Source organism: Engystomops pustulosus, chromosome 9 (genome assembly GCF_040894005.1).
Source record: "Engystomops pustulosus chromosome 9, aEngPut4.maternal, whole genome shotgun sequence".
NCBI lineage: Eukaryota > Metazoa > Chordata > Amphibia > Anura > Leptodactylidae > Engystomops > Engystomops pustulosus.
Genome location: NC_092419.1, coordinates 98,761,032 through 98,781,078, shown reverse-complemented (window position 1 = coordinate 98,781,078; position 20,047 = coordinate 98,761,032). Strand labels below are relative to the sequence as shown.

General features: G+C 46.9%; 3 protein-coding genes across 4 annotated transcripts in view; 1 reads left to right on the top strand and 2 right to left on the bottom strand.

Moving 5' to 3' along the window:
* Nucleotides 1–20,047, top strand: part of GPSM1 (G protein signaling modulator 1) — a 290,121-nt gene that overhangs the window by 47,205 nt on the left and 222,869 nt on the right. The gene's annotated exons all lie outside the window — the stretch shown is intronic.
* Nucleotides 40–3,764, bottom strand: LOC140076839 (uncharacterized). The gene is made up of 2 exons (XM_072123583.1): nt 3,109–3,764; nt 40–1,820 (listed from the first exon to the last, which is right to left on the bottom strand). The coding sequence occupies exons 1-2, from the start codon at nt 3,746–3,748 to the stop codon at nt 457–459; spliced, it is 2,004 nt and encodes a 667-aa protein (XP_071979684.1). The 5' UTR covers nt 3,749–3,764; the 3' UTR covers nt 40–456.
* Nucleotides 16,101–19,410, bottom strand: LOC140077452 (uncharacterized). Its single transcript, XM_072124675.1, has 2 exons — nt 18,753–19,410; nt 16,101–17,464 (listed from the first exon to the last, which is right to left on the bottom strand). Exons 1-2 carry the CDS (start codon nt 19,408–19,410, stop codon nt 16,101–16,103), a joined length of 2,022 nt encoding a protein of 673 aa, XP_071980776.1.

Genomic DNA, 20,047 nt, shown 5'->3' with positions numbered 1-20,047 from the left:
TTCGGTGATTGAAGGTGCACAAAGCTATCCTTCAAGGGGTCTATGGACGCATAGTGAAGGGAGCAAAGCTCTACCTTCAGGCAGTCCATTTTCGGTGATTGAAGGTGCACAAAGCTATCCTTCAATAGGTCTATGGACGCTTGGTGTTGGCAGCAAAGCTCTTCTTTCAGGCAGTCCATTTTCGGTGATTGAAGGTGCACAAAGCTATCCTTCAAGAGGTCTATGGACGCATGGTGAGTGGAGCAAAGCTATACCTTCAGGCTGTCCATTTGAGGTGAGAGACTATGGAAGTCAAGGTGAAGGGAGCTAGGCTCTACATCAGGCGGTCCATTTGCGGTTGGGGAAGTTGCAGATTGCAACCTTCCAGAGGTCCAATCCGGTGGGTAGGAGTGTGGGTTGGAGGATGAGGGTAGGAGTAATGGGTTCTCTACCAGTATTACTCCTTCACCATAGTTCTTACTTTATGCATGAGAATCTGGTGAAGAGCCTGGCCAACCAGTTCCTGGTTCGTCTGACAGGATGATAATTCTTTGACCATGCAGGACACACAAAGCTGAACTCCTTGAATAGCTTCCGATTTTTAGGTTGTATCGGTTGTGGTGGTTCAGCATAGTATATGGTATCCTCAAGATGTAGGTCAGCAGCACCTGTCCTCAGGATGGCTGGTGGTTCCATTCTCCGGGCCTCCACATCTTCCCAGTTAATTTTGGAGAAGAATGGATGTGTCCTGATATCTCTGAATCCCAGTCGTAGGAACTGGTTCTTGCACAACAGTCCTTCTAAGATGCTGACAGCGTCTGGTGTCAGAGATTCTGGGAAAACTGGAGTGTGATTGAGGACGGACATCTCACGTTCTCTTCCATTGCTACCAGGGAAGGGCGTCTTGGCTGTCATCAGTTTATACAGTATCACACCAATTGAAAAGTAGTCAGCTGCACTCGTATGAAGCAAACCATGTACGATTTCTGGGGCTGCATATCCTGGTGTTCCCCTACAGGGTAATGCGGTTCCATTGAATGCACCAGTCACAGCAAGGCCAAAGTCTGCAATTTTGATGTGGCCGTCAGTGGTCAGAAGGATATTAAGTGGCTTCAGGTCACGATGGAGAATTCCTTGGTTATGCAGGAATTGTATTCCACAGACCAGTTCTGCTGTGATAAATGTCGATGTTTCAATATCCAGGGGTGAGTTCTCTTCCAGGAAATGATGCAGGTCCCCTCTGGCAGCCAGCTCCATCACATAATAAACATAGTTCTTAGTGTGAAAGCCGGCCAGGCCATGAATGAGGTACGGGCATTGATGCGATATCTGGAGGACTTGGCGCTCTGCAAAGCAGCAGTTACGTTCTTCTTTGTAATACCGCTTGTTGACGGCTTTAATGGCAACATGCTCTTTGCGGATGATATCTGTCGCCAATAAGACATGTCCGAATCCTCCTTTACCCAAAACACGGTGGAAGGTGAAACTTAGCAGCGATAGGGGCACTGAAGCAACGGAAGTTCCTGCAGAGGTGCCGTCTTTTTCCACAGAGGATTTGGCTGTGGTGGCTTTCTTGTCCTGGCTCATGCTGCTGTGGGATGACCTTTCAGTGCTGGGGAGCTCCTCGGATGGTTGAAGGTCTGGTGAGCTGCAGTGACTGAAAATGTTGTGGCCTCTGAGGCTAACAGCTGTTCCTGAGGACCTGTGGAGCTCCTCCGGTGGCATCAGGACTAGAGGGCGGAGGTCAGTGCAGATGTTTTGTACAGATCTGGATTTTGTGGTCATATCTTCACTGGATCCTTTCACGCCATTCTCAACATCTTTGCTAGATGATCTATTGCCTATAAATGAGCAAATATGTGTATAATGTGATTAGAAAGGGATAAGGTATAGCATATTGATTAATAACTGCATGTGGTGCCGTCTACAGAAAAATACGTCTAGGATTTACGCAAAAGAACGCTAAAACACCTTGCTCCAGCTTCAGTTGTCAAAGTGGCCTGCAGTATGATTGTCTTTGTTTCCCATAGCAACCAATCCAAGCTCAGCTTTCTTTTATTTTTCAGAAGCAGTTTTTAAATGAAAGCTGAGATGTGATTGGTTGCTATGCGCAACCAGGACATTTGGAATTGAAAATATAAAGCTATATACATAAAGCTTCTGTATGTATATACGTCCGCTAAAGGAATCTGCACCGTCGCATTTACAATCACCAAATTCTTAACAGTCGCTCTATGTGATTCACGGAACGTCATAGACTAGGTTTTTAGCCATAATTTCCACCCTGCACTTTCCAAAATACACTTATTACCCACCATATACAGGAGACATTGGGGCTCATTTACTTACCCGGCCCTGTCGCGATCCAGCTTCGCGTTCTCCGACGAGGAATCGGGTCTTCCAGCGATTCACTAAGGTCGTGCGCCCGATATCCACCAGGTGTCGCTGCTGCGCCGAGGTCCGCCGGAATTCACCAACCTATTCCTGGTGCATGTGATTGATTTTGCGACACAATTCGTTCTTTTAGTTCCACTGGTATTTTTCGAATCCATCAGGTTTTCCGATGGCCACGTCCCCCGATTTCTGTCGCGTGAAAGCCGGCACCGATGCGCCACAATACGATCGCGTGCGCCAAAATCCCGGGGCAATTCGGCGCAAATCTGAAAAATTCGGCGGAAATACGTGATTCAGACCCTTAGTAAATGACCCCCATTGTTTGATGCTGCAGTGGAAATTAGAAACTGAGCCATGATTTGTTGCTATTCTGCCACAGGTCATTAATATGAGCTCAGAGCTTTGATTAGTTACTAGAGGCAATGAGTATAAGACGCTCATGTGTGAGGTAAAATGGATAGAGACAGAAAGACGGGCAGGAAGAGTGAGTGACAGAGAGACAGGCAATGGTAATGAGTGGGAGATAGAGAGCCAGCCAGTGAGAGACAGACAGGAAGAGTGAGTGAGTGAAAGACAGAAATACAGGTAGCAAGAGTGAGTGACAGACAGGGATATATATTTGTTAACTATTTCTATTTTGTTATTGGTAAGAGCAGTTATTTACTATCCCAGGCACTGCCGGACTTTACAGCTAGTGTCAAAATAAAGAAATGAAGATTGTCAGCGATTTCCTACCTCTGGTGTCCACCATGTGGCTCGGTCCTGGAATCTCACTAGAACAGTCCTCTTTGATGGTGTAGTTTCCTCTCCGGGTGAGACTGGCAATCCATCCCCAGGATTTCTGGAGTTGGGCTAAGAACTTGCTTTTAGCTTTCTTCTTCTTGCCTGTTTGCTCTTCTCCCTCTGGTTCTCCATCCTCATTGATATTGTTCTCCTGTGGTTGTTCACCATGTTGGATGTCCTCCTGTGCATAGTGCTGGTTGTACATCGTGTCCATGCCTTGGAGCTGCTCCTGGATCAGGTCATGTTCTTCCAGGATGGGTTGCTCTACAGGGCAGATGGTAGATGCAGTACAGCACTCGATGCACCCAGCATCCAAGCTTTGAAGCAGTTCCTGGATGTGGTTGAATTCTTCCAGGAAAACTTGTTCTTCAAAGCTGGTTATAGTTGGTGCACTGTAGTAGTCGGTGGATGTGGCATCCAAGTCTTGGATATGCTCCTGGAGCTGGTTGCCTTCTTCCATGATGGCTTGCTCTACAGTGCTGGTGGTAGCTTCTGCATTACAGTGCTCAATGTATCTGGCATCCAAGCATTGGAGCAGCTCCTGGATCTGGTTGTATTCCTCCAAGCTGGCTTGCTCCTCAAGGCTGGTCATGGATGTTGCTGTCTCCATGTCGCCGGTCATAATGACAGGGTGGGTGCCGTGCGCTGCCTTTTATACCCTAGGGGCGGGCTCTGCTGCATGATCTAGCTCCTGATTGGTCGGTTTTGTTGGGTGTGGCCTATTATGCAAATTAGATAACTCTCAACTTAGAATTCTCTGTGCTTTGTGATGTCATCACCTGTGGCTGGAGGTTCCGAGCCATTATGACATCATCAACCATATCTGATACAGTATTTATTTACAGACACAGGGGTATGAAACAGTGGAAAACCCCACTAAGGGACCACCTTTTTGAATCAAAACCCAGCAAGCAATTCTATTGACCTTTCCTACCGCCACAGTGTTTGGGCCTTGCTTTTACAGCTTTAAGTGTGCACTCCCTTATATTCTTTGGGTCGGTAAGATCACGGAGACACCAAATTTATATAGGTTTTACTATGTTTGAGTAAATGTAAAAAAAATCTAAAATTTTGTAGAATAATAAATCCTTTCTTGGTACATTCTGAGGCCAATATATTTTCATACTTTAGTGTAAGCTGTGTAAGGTATCATTTTATTTATGAAAACTACAGGCGGTCCCCTACTTAAGGACACCCGACTTACAGACAGCCCATAGTTACAGACAGACCCCACTGACCTCTGGTGAAGTTTTCTGAATGCCTTACTATAGTCCCAGATTGCAATAATCAGCTGTAAGGTGTCTGTAATGAAGCTTTATTGTTAGTCCCTGGTCCCATTACAGCAAAAAATGTTTAAAACTCCTTTTTTTGTCTGGATCTACAATCAGTGTCGGACTGGCCCACCAGAGTACCAGAGGATCCTCCGGTGGGCCCTGGCTCAACCCAATACTGAACCCCAGAGGTCCATCAGAAAACACCACAATTTGGAGGCTGCTAGAGTATATTTCCTAGGGAATAATGAAGAGTGGGCCCTCAAATTGATTTCCTCTGGTGGGCCTAAGGAAACCCAGTCCGACACTGTCTACAATTAAAATGAAATTTGGCAAAAAAAATTGTTTTGCACGTTCCAAATGTTCTACTTTTGGGAAAGTTAGTCATGTCACCAAAATATATCGGTAAACAACATTTGCTTTATGTCTGCTTTTACTTGGCATTATTTTTCAAAGATCTTTTCCTTTTTTTCCCCGGATGTTAGGAGGCTTATAACTTTAGGTGCTATTTTTTGACGGACCAATTTAGCTAGAAGTGACTTTATAAGGCCTATATGATAGAATTCCACCCAAATGACACCATTTTAGAAACTGCACCCCTCAAAATAGTAAAAACAAGCTTTGGAAAGTTTGTTAACCCTTTGAGTGTTTCATGCGGGTGAAAAATAAATGAAAGGGAAATTTTTTCTAAAAAGTAATTTCTTTTTAACAATTTATTAATTGAACACTTAAATTTCTTCAGTCATATAAAAAGGAAAATGCATCATACAATGTTGGGTGCAATGCCTCCTGAATATGCCAACACCCATTTTGTGACTGTAGACTGCTGTACGGGCATAGGATGGCGCTTGGAATGAAAACAGCGCTGCTCAGTTTTTGGAGGACAAATATGGCTGAATTACTTTTCATCAGGATGCATTTGGAGAGCACTAGTGGTACCAAAACAGAGGAGGACCCCAACAGTTGACACTATTTCTGAAAGCACATCCCTTGCAAGGTGTAATATGTGTATTTGCCCCTACAGGTGTATGATACAATTAGGCCCCAAAAGGGAAACGGGTGAAAGCTTTCCCAAAAAATGTAATTTTACCCATAATTTTTCTAAGCCACACGGGATAAAAAGATGGAACAACCTCCAAAAATGTGTAAAACATAAAAATCCCCCACATATAAAATGCATATAGCATGATGTTTTTTTTGTTTACACAAGTGAAAGAGGGATGTTTGTCTTTTAGAAGGCAAATTTGTGTTTAACAATGTTTTTATTGATCTTTTTCAGGAAAAAATAGTACAATTATTGATAAGCATAAGACAAACAACCCATAGATTACGACACAACCTGTTCTGTTAAATGCTGATACATGAAGAAACCCCCCAAAAGAGAGGGGAAAGGGAGTCGGCGGTAATTTTGCATTGACGGCACTGATCATTTTGCCATTTTTTTCATCTGTCAATCGGTTAATAATCCATTAGTATTGCTAAAGCCAAAAACAAACAGGAGTTGATCCAAAACAGACATGATCAGTAAATGGGATGTTTGCATGTCCTCTGTGTTCTGTATCCACTCCTGCTGTTGGCTATCAATCCTGAAGCTTTTCATTCCTTCTGACAGATGAAATGAATGGGAAAACCAAACATAGTGGCAACGTCATAGAGCAGTGGAGGGTAAAATCAGAATTTATGAAAATCACCGGGTGTTCCAGGGAGACAGCGGTCAGTTGCATTAGTAGGCCACAGAGTGGCACAATGACAAATTATGGAGGTGGCAGCAACATCGTAGGCCACAGAGTGGCACAATGACAAATTATGGAGGTGGCAGCAACATCGTAGGCCACAGAGTGGCACAATGGCAGAGTGTGGAGCTGCCGGCAGCAGCAGGAGGACAGAAAGTGGCACAATGACAGAGTCTGGAGTTGGGTGACAATTCCTATCCCTGGTAAAGCTGGTGGGAGGCAGATGGAGCAACTGGCATCAGGCGGGTGGTAGCATCAGAATAGTGGCTGAGGCAGGTAGTTAGAATCCAGACTAGTTTCTCATCGTTTGGGGGAGGCATCATGGCTGATCTAATCTGATGCATAAGGCAGTGGTGTGTCGAAAAAGGTCAATCTCTCCACATTACGGGTGGACAAGCGGGTTCTCCTTGGGGTAACGATGGCCCCCACCCGCTCTGATGCCCCACTATTGCCTGGGCAGGACAGCTTCTCTACTGCAAACTCCGCAAGTTACGGCCCTGAAAACTGACAGCCTGGACTTTGAGTTAAAATCATTCAATCAACTATGTTTATTTGACATGAATTTCTTGATATCAACTTTAGCAACAAAAAGGAATTGAAATTTGGGGAATCGAGAACCCCAAAAACTGACACCGTGGACTTTGAGCAAAAATCACTCCATCAACTATGTGGATTTGACGCAGATTTATTGATATCTACTTTAGGAGCAAAAAAGAATTGAAATTTGGGGAATACAGAACCCCAAAAACTGACACTCTGGACTGAGTACAAGCAGCTAGACGCTAGAGACAGCACATATAGTGTGAAATGACGGGATTGCAAATGGCCGTCTGTTTTTATAGGGCTGTGTGACATCACATATGCCTGCCAGTGTCTGATTGGCTTACAGGTCTGCACATGTTCTCGGGGGTGTTCCTTTCTTCTTCCCAGAGTTCTCTGCCCCATGTAACACGTTGTGCTCACAAGCATTTTGCTAATAAAGGGGGGGGGGGGGGGGGAATTGTTTCCACAAATCAATGTAAACTTCAGATTTGTGCCAAACCAAAGTTTTCCTGAAATTCGAAAAGAATTCCATTTCATTGGAATAAATTTACCGATCTCTAGTCAGGATGCATTTGGAGAGCCCTACTGGCACAAAACAGAGTGCCTTGATGTCCCCTTTCATCCATGATCCAGAAAGGCCTCTCTGGTTTTTGCTTGCAGTGGTGCACTGTAGGGTACCTCTAGAAATGAGGGATTGGAATAGTGGAACACTGGTATAAAAGTTATCCCCATACAGGGGGTATCCCTTATCCAGCAGTTGGTGCATAGTGGGTGTACAGATCGGTCCATCGGAGCTCTCTGGGAGATGGCATAATGCCATCAGATGTTCCCCCTTCTACTGATGATTGGTGATGTCCTAGTCAACAGCACATATCGTTGTATGTTGCCTCCATTAACCCCTTTGACGCCCATTGTGGTGAATATTGCTGCTATGGATCAACTAGCTGGTCTGGCAATTGGCTGGTCTGGATCAACTAGGCAATAGCAGCAGTTATGGACCAGGGGTCGACTAAACCCTCTAGACGTGAGGCAAGATGGATAACATTTTGGGGACAGCTGCCATGTTGCCCCATTCACTGTGTCTGCGCTGTGTCTTTATTGTTTTAAAACTTTTATTAACAGGTTGACTTGAACAAGCAATCTTCTGAACGCTTGTTCAAGCTCATATAGAGCTTACACAGTGCAATACAGATGTATTATACTTTGCTATGTAATACACCAGCGTGTGAACAGTTAACAACCGCGATCAGAAGTCGCGGTTGTTAAAGCAGGGTGCCAGCTGCAATATGCAGTTGACTATTACGTACTATTACGGTGCGCATCAGGAAGGGGTTAATATGAGCTCTAAGGTGGGCTGATGCCAGACTGAGAGGACGCACGCTGAAGAACTCCTGGACCCCTGACTCCTTACCCGAACTTTAGGCAGCCATACCCGGTCCAAACCAACTTACCTGTGGCCCCGATCACCTGGCGATGTCCGCTGCTGTCGGACTGAATCCCGACAGGTACTGGGTCTGCCCCGTCTGCAGACCTTCTCCCTCCTACACCACGTGCCCTGCTGCCGGACACGGATAGCCGCTGCCTCCTGGCCTGGAGGCCCCCATCTGCCACCGCTCCTGAGCTGGTGAAATTATAACCCTGTCCGCCCGGCGAGAGGAAGCCCAGCTGCCGCCATCTTCAGCCGGGCTTGCACGTGGCCGGCACCATCTTTTATTGCAACTTGACTCCATCCTCCACTGTCAGCCACATGTGGCCTCTACTCAGAGGCTCCTCGGGCTTCATCCAATGAAGGAAGTAGGAAAATAACCTGCCTGCGGGCAGTTCTCTGCTTGGGGCCCTATATCCTCTTAGGCCCAGCACAGATAGTTTGATTTCTCTACTAGAGCCCTGCCATACATTAACCCTTTCGACTGTGTGGATTTGATTATACTGTAAGCTTCCGGAAGAGAACCAATGGTACCCTGTAGGCTTTCAGCCACAATTAGCCTGGTGTTATTAACTCTGCTCAGCCCTGATATACACTCCCGCTCCCCTGGTTGCCACCATAGGCAATATGAGGGCAGATAAACAATACAAAATGGCTTCATGCGCCTCTGTGCCGCGCTCAGATGATGGGCGTCATTTACTAAGGGCCCGATTCGCGGTTTCCCGACGTGTTACCCGAATATTTCTGATTTGCGCCGATTGTACCTGAATTGCCCCGGGATTTTGGCGCACGCGATCGGATTGTGGCGCATCGGTGCTGGCATGCACGCGACGGAAATCGGGGGCGTGGCCGAACGAAAACCCGACGTATTCGGAAAAACCGAAAATGTGTCGCTTGGGAAGCGCTTACCTTCACCTGGTCCGGCTCAGTGTATTCCGGCGCGATCAGATGCATTTTAGCGCAGCAGCGCCACCTGGTGGACAGCGGAGGAACTGCCATCATAAATCCCGTCCGGACCCGAATCCTGTTCAGAGAACGCGCCGCTGGATCGCGAATGGGCCGGGTAAGTAAATCTGCCCCGATGAGTCCATTCCAGATGACCCTCAGTTCCAGTCACTGGAGCCGCTGGATGCCCAGGTGTGCTCCACATCTCAGGCAGCCCTGGCACAAATACAGTCAAATGTTGCTCAAAAATTGGGGGAATTCTCCCGCACATAGCCTTGCTCCCCTCAGGGGCCTCCAGATTCATCCCCTTCTCTGAAGGTTCCCAAAGCCCGCCACAGCCTGTATTTTCGGAGGACATAACCGATTGGACCGCAACTTTGCTGCGGTACTGGCAGACATTAATCGGTGTCAATCCAAACTAGTTACAAAAGTTGACGTACTGCGGCAGGATTTTGTTTTAGTGAGACATGATGTACATAAGGAGAGAATCATGGAAACTGAGCACAGGGTGTCTGAGGACGTCCAGAGGCCGATGCCGGCGCAAATCGGCAACCTCCAGCGACAAATGGTGGCGGATTACCTGGAAAACCGTATAAGGAGGAACAATATTCGAGCGGTTGGGCTACCTGAAAAAGCTGAGAGACCAGATCCTGTATCCTTTTTTTTTATACCTGGCTTAAAAATCTATTGCCGGCGGACACCTTCTCTCCTTTCTTTACAGTTGAAAGGGCTCATCGGGTGCCATCCCGACCTGGCCCCCTGGGGGGCAACTCTAGACCCTTTTTAGCTCGGCTAATAAACACAATTCTCACCGACTGAGGCTCTTCATTGGGCAGATGCTGCCCTTTGTGTGGCTCAGGCTGCCAGGGGAGCTCCCCCTCCTTAATAATAAAGGAATGACATCTTCTCTTGGTCCTCATTCTAATAGTGTCTCTTGCATGTCTCCAAATAGGTACCATCCCATGTCTTATCAAGCATCTGAGAGGTAGGAGCGCCACAACCCCCAGACTTTTTCAAGCTTATCCATGGTGGCGTCTGATAACCACTCAGACGATCATTAACTATTATCCATGTAAGCTTTGCTGTCAGATACCCCATTGGTATAGATTGGGACTTCTATGCCCTAGCTATGGGTTGGAAGCAGAATGGTATAAAGAGAGATGTGAAGCCCTGGTTCCGCTCCTACTACAAGTGTACTTAGTGGCATTGGATTGTGGCCCTCAGCCTGAGTCTATGCGAGAAGCTCTTATTGTAATCCTCCCCAAACCAGGTAAAGACCCCCTCCTCCCTGACTGGGCGGGTAGGATGGACCCTCGGGTTAATAGCCCTGTCAAACTTTTATACAATGCTCCTAGAGCCAGGGTCAGGACCAACCTTAACATTGCCTCCCCCTTCCCCATTGTCAGGGGCACTTGGTATGGATGCCCGTTATCCCCGCTCTTATTTACACTAGCCATCAAACCCCTTGCCATGGCTGTCCGCCACTCAGATAACATCAAAGGTATTGCCAGAGATGCCATTATAGAGAAAGTCTCCATGTATGCGGATGATACTCTAGTGTACCTTAAAAATGCTGCCTCCTCCCTCCTATCCCTGCTGTCACTGATTGACCGCTACAGGTCCTTTTCAGGCCTTTGTTTCGATTGGGATAAATCGGTTCTTTTCCCTCTATCGGATAAAGGAACGACCCCCTCCCTGTCCCAGTCCAGGTAGTGTCACATTTCAAATACTTGGGTGTTCAGGTATCTTGCAAGGTTCAGGCCTACACAAAATTGAAACAGTGAAAATCACTGATATCCACAACTGAATCTCACTTGAATGCCTGGTCCTCACTCCCCCTATCGTTGTATGGGTGTATTAATATATTTAAAATGATCTTTCTTCCTTAATTTCTGTACATGTTCCATGCCTGCCCAGTATTGCTCCCTAAGAGCTTATTCAAGCGCCTGGATGGCATCCTTACATCCTTTTATTGGCAAGGTGGCTCCCCGCGCTTAAGTCTCGCTCCTGATCTATCCCTATATTACCTGCCCGCCCAGATGGTGTATGCCCAATGGTGGATTGATATTGATAGGAGCAATGCTGCTACTGCTTTAGCGGGGGCTATCACTGGATTATACGAACCTCTTATGAATTTACTATACAGATACCAACCCCCCTCAAAAATCCTGCTACCTATGCGGGCTGTTGTGGTATGTTGGCATAGGGCTCAAGTACTGGTTTGGGAGTCTGGTTCCCCATCTTTCTCGCCTGGGACCCCTCTGTGGCTTAAACCATGGCTCACCCATTTCCTCTCTGCTAGGTCTGCTGGGGTGAAGTTCTTAGGTCAACTACTGAATGCAAATGGGGAGTTGCTTTCCTTTACAGAGCTTCGGGAAAGACATGTCTTACCCGCCATAGCCTCCTTTCAGTACGCACGGTTGTGCCATGTTTTCAGGACCCAGTTTGGCTCTACTAACCTGATAACTAATTTTTCAAAATTGGTAACCTTGTTAGGCACCGCGGACCTCCCTAAGCCGCTCACCCAGGTCTACGGTCTCCTGCAAGCACAGGGCACCAGACCCTTTGAGAAAGCTTTTGAACGCTGGAGGAGTGATATCCCTGTCCTGTCTGATGATGACTGGAGGGAAGTCGAACTCTCCTACTTTGATTCTGTGGTGAGCATGAGGGACTTCCTAATAGAGTCCAAATTTCTCCATCGGGAATATTTCACTCCTGTAACACTATTTCGCATGGGGGTTATGCCTAATGACTTATGCTCGCCTGACACTGGTTCCTTCATGCATTGCGTCTGGGCCTGCCCAAAGGTTATTGTGTTCTGGTCAGATGTCTTGGATTTCTTGAATAGACACTTTGACTTTCCTCGATTAATGTCCCCTAGGGTACTTCTCCTGGGATTCATGAATGAAGCTATGAACGGCCACTATGACAAGATTTTCTTCCTGTTCACTCTACACTACGCCCGGAAAGTGGTGATAATGTCCTGGAAATATCAGGCCCCCCCCCCCCCCCCTGGAAATATCAGAACCCCCCCCCCCCCGCCGCCCCTGCAATACTCTCACTATCGCTTGATGTATGTCAAAAGGAAATGCCCCCAAAAATTTGACATCATCTGGACGCGGCGATACCTAATGGGGGTCATTTACTTACCCGGTCCTGTTGCGATCCAGCGGCGCGTTCTCCGACGAGGATTCTGGTCTTCCGGCGATTCACTAAGGTCGTCCGCCCAATGTCCACCAGGTGTCGCTGCTGTGCCAAGGACCGCCAGAGTTCACCAGTCTATCCTTGGTGCATGTAAGTCTGTGGTAACCCGTGTTAATTCGGCGCAAATTGCTGCAATATGCAGCAAAGACTTACCAGCTATGGAGAGGACTCAGACTGTAAGCCCTCTCCATTCACCCGCAGGTGACCCGTGACGTGCTATTACGTGACGCGCTATTATTTTTAAACATTCCCCATGTGTTAAGGAGTTAGGGAAATTGAGAAGTTGGAGGTTTGACTTACTGACGCCCCAGCCCTACACACACACAGAAGCAGGACCCTACTTTTTTTTAATTTTTTTATATATCAAAGATGCCTGAGAAACAAACCTACTTTACTACTAACTCACTGAACATTTGCAGAAATTTGGGAAAGACTTGTTGCTAATCTGTGGTAGAAAGTGCAACTCTACTTAGAACACCTGGATGTGAAGCCAATGTTTCCCTTCATTAATATGAGGGACTGGGTTCTCTTTACATCAACATACCAGCGCTTATATTTGTTATGTCACTTTACATGAGAACCCATTCCATGGTACTCAATAATAGATCCTATATTTAAAAAGAAAAGCAGACACACTCTCCATGTAATTCTATAATTCATATAATTCTAATTTTTTTATTCTTTGGAATTTTTATTCTATGGACGCTTGGTGAAAGAAGTAAAGCAGTCCATTTTCAGTATGTTTTGGAGTGTGGGAGGAAACCGGAGGACCCGGAGGAAACCCACGCAAACACGGAGAGAACATACAAACTCTTTGCAGATGTTGATCCTGGGACTTAGTCCCCACCGCTGCAAGGCTGTAGTGCTAACCACTAAGCCACCGTGCTGCCCAAGAGGTCTATGGACGCCTGGTGAAGGGAGCAAAGCTTCACCTTCGAGCAGTCCATTTTCGGCGATTGAAGGTGCTCAAAGCTGTCCTTCAAGAGGTCTATGGACGCATGGTGAAGGGAGCAAAGCTCTACCTTCAGGCAGTCCATTTTCGGTGATTGAAGGTGCACAAAGCTATCCTTCAAGAGGTCTATGGACGCCTGGTGAAGGGAGCAAAGCTCTACCTTCAGGCAGTCCATTTTCGGTGATTGAAGGTGCACAAAGCTATCCTTCAAGGGGTCTATGGACGCTTGGTGTTGGCAGCAAAGCTCTTCTTTCAGGCAGTCCATTTTCGGTGATTGAAGGTTCACGAAGCTATCCTTCAAAAGGTCTATGGAAGCCTGGTGAAGGGAGCAAAGCTCTGTAGTCCATTTTAAGCGATTGAAGGTGCACAAAGCTATCCTTCAATAGGTCAAAGGACGCTTGGTGTTGGCAGCAAAGCTCTACCTTCAGGCAGTCCATTTTCGGTGATTGAAGGTGCACAAAGCTATCCTTCAAGAGGTCTATGAACGCCTGGTGAAGGGAGCAAAGCTCTACCTTCAGGCAGTCCATTTTCGGTGATTGAAGGTGCACAGAGCTATCCTTCAAGAGGTCTATGGACGCCTGGTGAAGGGAGCAAAGCTCTACCTTCAGGCAGTCCATTTTCGGTGATTGAAGGAGGACAAAGCTATCCTTCAAGAGGTCTATGGACGCATAGTGAAGGGAGCAAAGCTCTACCTTCAGGCAGTCCATTTTCGGTGATTGAAGGTGCACAGAGCTATCCTTCAAGAGGTCTATGGACGCAGGGTGAAGGGAGCAAAGCTCTACCTTCAGGCATCCATTTTCGGTGATTGAAGGTGCACAAAGCTATCCTTCAAGAGGTCTATGGACGCCTGGCGAAGGGAGCAAAGCTCTACCTTCAGGCATCCATTTTCGGTGATTGAAGGTGCACAGAGCTATCCTTCAAGAGGTCTATGGACGCAGGGTGAAGGGAGCAAAGCTCTACCTTCAGGCAGTCCATTTTCGGTGATTGAAGGTGCACAAAGCTATCCTTCAAGAGGTCTATGGAAGCCTGGTGAAGGGAGCAAAGCTCTACCTTCAGGCAGTCCATTTTCTGTGATTGAAGGGGCATAAAGCTATCCTTCAAGAGGTCTATGGACGCCTGGTGAAGGGAGCAAAGCTCTACCTCCAAGCAGTCCATTTTCGGTGATTGAAGGTGCACAAAGCTATCCTTCAAGAGGTCTATGGACGTATAGTGAAGGGAGCAAAGCTCTACCTTCAGGCAGTCCATTTTCGGTGATTGAAGGAGGACAAAGCTATCCTTCAAGAGGTCTATGGACGCATAGTGAAGGGAGCAAAGCTCTACCTTCAGGCAGTCCATTTTCGGTGATTGAAGGTGCACAGAGCTATCCTTCAAGAGGTCTATGGACGCATGGTGAAGGGAGCAAAGCTCTACCTTCAGGCATCCATTTTCGGTGATTGAAGGTGCACAAAGCTATCCTTCAAGAGGTCTATGGACGCCTGGCGAAGGGAGCAAAACTCTACCTCCAGGCAGTCCATTTTCGGTGATTGAAGGTGCACAAAGCTATCCTTCAAGAGGTCTATGGAAGCCTGGTGAAGGGAGCAAAGCTCTACCTTCAGGCAGTCCATTTTCTGTAATTGAAGGGGCATAAAGCTATCCTTCAAGAGGTCTATGGACACATGGTGAAGGGAGCAAAACTCTACCTTCAGGCAGTCCATTTTCGGTGATTGAAGGAGGACAAAGCTATCCTTCAAGAGGTCTATGGACGTATAGTGAAGGGAGCAAAGCTCTACCTTCAGGCAGTCCATTTTCGGTGATTGAAGGAGGACAAAGCTATCCTTCAAGAGGTCTATGGACGCATAGTGAAGGGAGCAAAGCTCTACCTTCAGGCAGTCCATTTTCGGTGATTGAAGGTGCACAGAGCTATCCTTCAAGAGGTCTATGGACGCATGGTGAAGGGAGCAAAGCTCTACCTTCAGGCATCCATTTTCGGTGATTGAAGGTGCACAAAGCTATCCTTCAAGAGGTCTATGGACGCCTGGCGAAGGGAGCAAAGCTCTACCTCCAGGCAGTCCATTTTCGGTGATTGAAGGTGCACAAAGCTATCCTTCAAGAGGTCTATGGAAGCCTGGTGAAGGGAGCAAAGCTCTACCTTCAGGCAGTCCATTTTCTGTAATTGAAGGGGCATAAAGCTATCCTTCAAGAGGTCTATGGACACATGGTGAAGGGAGCAAATCTCTACCTTCAGGCAATCCATTTTCGGTGATTGAAGGTGCACAAAGCTATCCTTCAAGAGGTCTATGGACGCCTGGTGAAGGGAGCAAAGCTCTACCTCCAAGCAGTCCATTTTCGGTGATTGAAGGTGCACAAAGCTATCCTTCAAGAGGTCTATGGACGCATAGTGAAGGGAGCAAAGCTCTACCTTCAGGCAGTCCATTTTCGGTGATTGAAGGTGCACAGAGCTATCCTTCAAGAGGTCTATGTACGCCTGGTGAAGGGAGCAAAGCTCTACCTTCAGGCAGTCCATTTTCGGTGATTGAAGGAGGACAAAGCTATCCTTCAAGAGGTCTATGGACGCATGGTGAAGGGAGCAAAGCTCTACCTCCAAGCAGTCCATTTTCGGTGATTGAAGGTGCACAAAGCTATCCTTCAAGAGGTCTATGGACGCATGGTGAGTGGAGCAAAGCTATACCTTCAGGCTGTCCATTTGAGGTGAGAGACTATGGAAGTCAAGGTGAAGGGAGCTAGGCTCTACATCAGGCGGTCCATTTGCGGTTGGGGAAGTTGCAGATTGCAACCTTCCAGAGGTCCAATCCGGTGGGTAGGAGTGTGGGTTGGAGGATGAGGGTAGGAGTAATGGGTTCTCTACCAGTATTACTCCTTCACCATAGTTCTTACTTTATGCATGAGAATCTGGTGAAGAGCCTGGCCAACCAGTTCCTGGTTCGTCTGACAGGATGATAATTCTTTGACCATGCAGGACACACAAAGCTGAACTCCTTGAATAGCTTCCGATTTTTAGGTTGTATCGGTTGTGGTGGTTCAGCATAGTATATGGTATCCTCAAGATGTAGGTCAGCAGCACCTTTCCTCAGGATGGCTGGTGGTTCCATTCTCCGGGCCTCCACATCTTCCCAGTTAATTTTGGAGAAGAATGGATGTGTCCTGATATCTCTGAATCCCAGTCGTAGGAACTGGTTCTTGCACAACAGTCCTTCTAAGATGCTGACAGCGTCTGGTGTCAGAGATTCTGGGAAAACTGGAGTGTGATTGAGGACGGACATCTCACGTTCTCTTCCATTGCTACCAGGGAAGGGCGTCTTGGCTGTCATCAGTTTATACAGTATCACACCAATTGAAAAGTAGTCAGCTGCACTCGTATGAAGCAAACCATGTACGATTTCTGGGGCTGCATATCCTGGTGTTCCCCTACAGGGTAATGCGGTTCCATTGAATGCACCAGTCACAGCAAGGCCAAAGTCTGCAATTTTGATGTGGCCGTCAGTGGTCAGAAGGATATTAAGTGGCTTCAGGTCACGATGGAGAATTCCTTGGTTATGCAGGAATTGTATTCCACAGACCAGTTCTGCTGTGATAAATGTCGATGTTTCAATATCCAGGGGTGAGTTCTCTTCCAGGAAATGATGCAGGTCCCCTCTGGCAGCCAGCTCCATCACATAATAAACATAGTTCTTAGTGTGAAAGCCGGCCAGGCCATGAATGAGGTACGGGCATTGATGCGATATCTGGAGGACTTGGCGCTCTGCAAAGCAGCAGTTACGTTCTTCTTTGTAATACCGCTTGTTGACGGCTTTAATGGCAACATGCTCTTTGCGGATGATATCTGTCGCCAATAAGACATGTCCGAATCCTCCTTTACCCAAAACACGGTGGAAGGTGAAACTTAGCAGCGATAGGGGCACTGAAGCAACGGAAGTTCCTGCAGAGGTGCCGTCTTTTTCCACAGAGGATTTGGCTGTGGTGGCTTTCTTGTCCTGGCTCATGCTGCTGTGGGATGACCTTTCAGTGCTGGGGAGCTCCTCGGATGGTTGAAGGTCTGGTGAGCTGCAGTGACTGAAAATGTTGTGGCCTCTGAGGCTAACAGCTGTTCCTGAGGACCTGTGGAGCTCCTCCGGTGGCATCAGGACTAGAGGGCGGAGGTCAGTGCAGATGTTTTGTACAGATCTGGATTTTGTGGTCATATCTTCACTGGATCCTTTCACGCCATTCTCAACATCTTTGCTAGATGATCTATTGCCTATAAATGAGCAAATATGTGTATAATGTGATTAGAAAGGGATAAGGTATAGCATATTGATTAATAACTGCATGTGGTGCCGTCTACAGAAAAATACGTCTAGGATTTACGCAAAAGAACGCTAAAACACCTTGCTCCAGCTTCAGTTGTCAAAGTGGCCTGCAGTATGATTGTCTTTGTTTCCCATAGCAACCAATCCAAGCTCAGCTTTCTTTTATTTTTCAGAAGCAGTTTTTAAATGAAAGCTGAGATGTGATTGGTTGCTATGCGCAACCAGGACATTTGGAATTGAAAATATAAAGCTATATACATAAAGCTTCTGTATGTATATACGTCCGCTAAAGGAATCTGCACCGTCGCATTTACAATCACCAAATTCTTAACAGTCGCTCTATGTGATTCACGGAACGTCATAGACTAGGTTTTTAGCCATAATTTCCACCCTGCACTTTCCAAAATACACTTATTACCCACCATATACAGGAGACATTGGGGCTCATTTACTTACCCGGCCCTGTCGCGATCCAGCTTCGCGTTCTCCGACGAGGAATCGGGTCTTCCAGCGATTCACTAAGGTCGTGCGCCCGATATCCACCAGGTGTCGCTGCTGCGCCGAGGTCCGCCGGAATTCACCAACCTATTCCTGGTGCATGTGATTGATTTTGCGACACAATTCGTTCTTTTAGTTCCACTGGTATTTTTCGAATCCATCAGGTTTTCCGATGGCCACGTCCCCCGATTTCTGTCGCGTGAAAGCCGGCACCGATGCGCCACAATACGATCGCGTGCGCCAAAATCCCGGGGCAATTCGGCGCAAATCTGAAAAATTCGGCGGAAATACGTGATTCAGACCCTTAGTAAATGACCCCCATTGTTTGATGCTGCAGTGGAAATTAGAAACTGAGCCATGATTTGTTGCTATTCTGCCACAGGTCATTAATATGAGCTCAGAGCTTTGATTAGTTACTAGAGGCAATGAGTATAAGACGCTCATGTGTGAGGTAAAATGGATAGAGACAGAAAGACGGGCAGGAAGAGTGAGTGACAGAGAGACAGGCAATGGTAATGAGTGGGAGATAGAGAGCCAGCCAGTGAGAGACAGACAGGAAGAGTGAGTGAGTGAAAGACAGAAATACAGGTAGCAAGAGTGAGTGACAGACAGGGATATATATTTGTTAACTATTTCTATTTTGTTATTGGTAAGAGCAGTTATTTACTATCCCAGGCACTGCCGGACTTTACAGCTAGTGTCAAAATAAAGAAATGAAGATTGTCAGCGATTTCCTACCTCTGGTGTCCACCATGTGGCTCGGTCCTGGAATCTCACTAGAACAGTCCTCTTTGATGGTGTAGTTTCCTCTCCGGGTGAGACTGGCAATCCATCCCCAGGATTTCTGGAGTTGGGCTAAGAACTTGCTTTTAGCTTTCTTCTTCTTGCCTGTTTGCTCTTCTCCCTCTGGTTCTCCATCCTCATTGATATTGTTCTCCTGTGGTTGTTCACCATGTTGGATGTCCTCCTGTGCATAGTGCTGGTTGTACATCGTGTCCATGCCTTGGAGCTGCTCCTGGATCAGGTCATGTTCTTCCAGGATGGGTTGCTCTACAGGGCAGATGGTAGATGCAGTACAGCACTCGATGCACCCAGCATCCAAGCTTTGAAGCAGTTCCTGGATGTGGTTGAATTCTTCCAGGAAAACTTGTTCTTCAAAGCTGGTTATAGTTGGTGCACTGTAGTAGTCGGTGGATGTGGCATCCAAGTCTTGGATATGCTCCTGGAGCTGGTTGCCTTCTTCCATGATGGCTTGCTCTACAGTGCTGGTGGTAGCTTCTGCATTACAGTGCTCAATGTATCTGGCATCCAAGCATTGGAGCAGCTCCTGGATCTGGTTGTATTCCTCCAAGCTGGCTTGCTCCTCAAGGCTGGTCATGGATGTTGCTGTCTCCATGTCGCCGGTCATAATGACAGGGTGGGTGCCGTGCGCTGCCTTTTATACCCTAGGGGCGGGCTCTGCTGCATGATCTAGCTCCTGATTGGTCGGTTTTGTTGGGTGTGGCCTATTATGCAAATTAGATAACTCTCAACTTAGAATTCTCTGTGCTTTGTGATGTCATCACCTGTGGCTGGAGGTTCCGAGCCATTATGACATCATCAACCATATCTGATACAGTATTTATTTACAGACACAGGGGTATGAAACAGTGGAAAACCCCACTAAGGGACCACCTTTTTGAATCAAAACCCAGCAAGCAATTCTATTGACCTTTCCTACCGCCACAGTGTTTGGGCCTTGCTTTTACAGCTTTAAGTGTGCACTCCCTTATATTCTTTGGGTCGGTAAGATCACGGAGACACCAAATTTATATAGGTTTTACTATGTTTGAGTAAATGTAAAAAAAATCTAAAATTTTGTAGAATAATAAATCCTTTCTTGGTGCATTCTGAGGCCAATATATTTTCATACTTTAGTGTAAGCTGTGTAAGGTATCATTTTATTTATGAAAACTACAGGCGGTCCCCTACTTAAGGACACCCGACTTACAGACAGCCCATAGTTACAGACAGACCCCACTGACCTCTGGTGA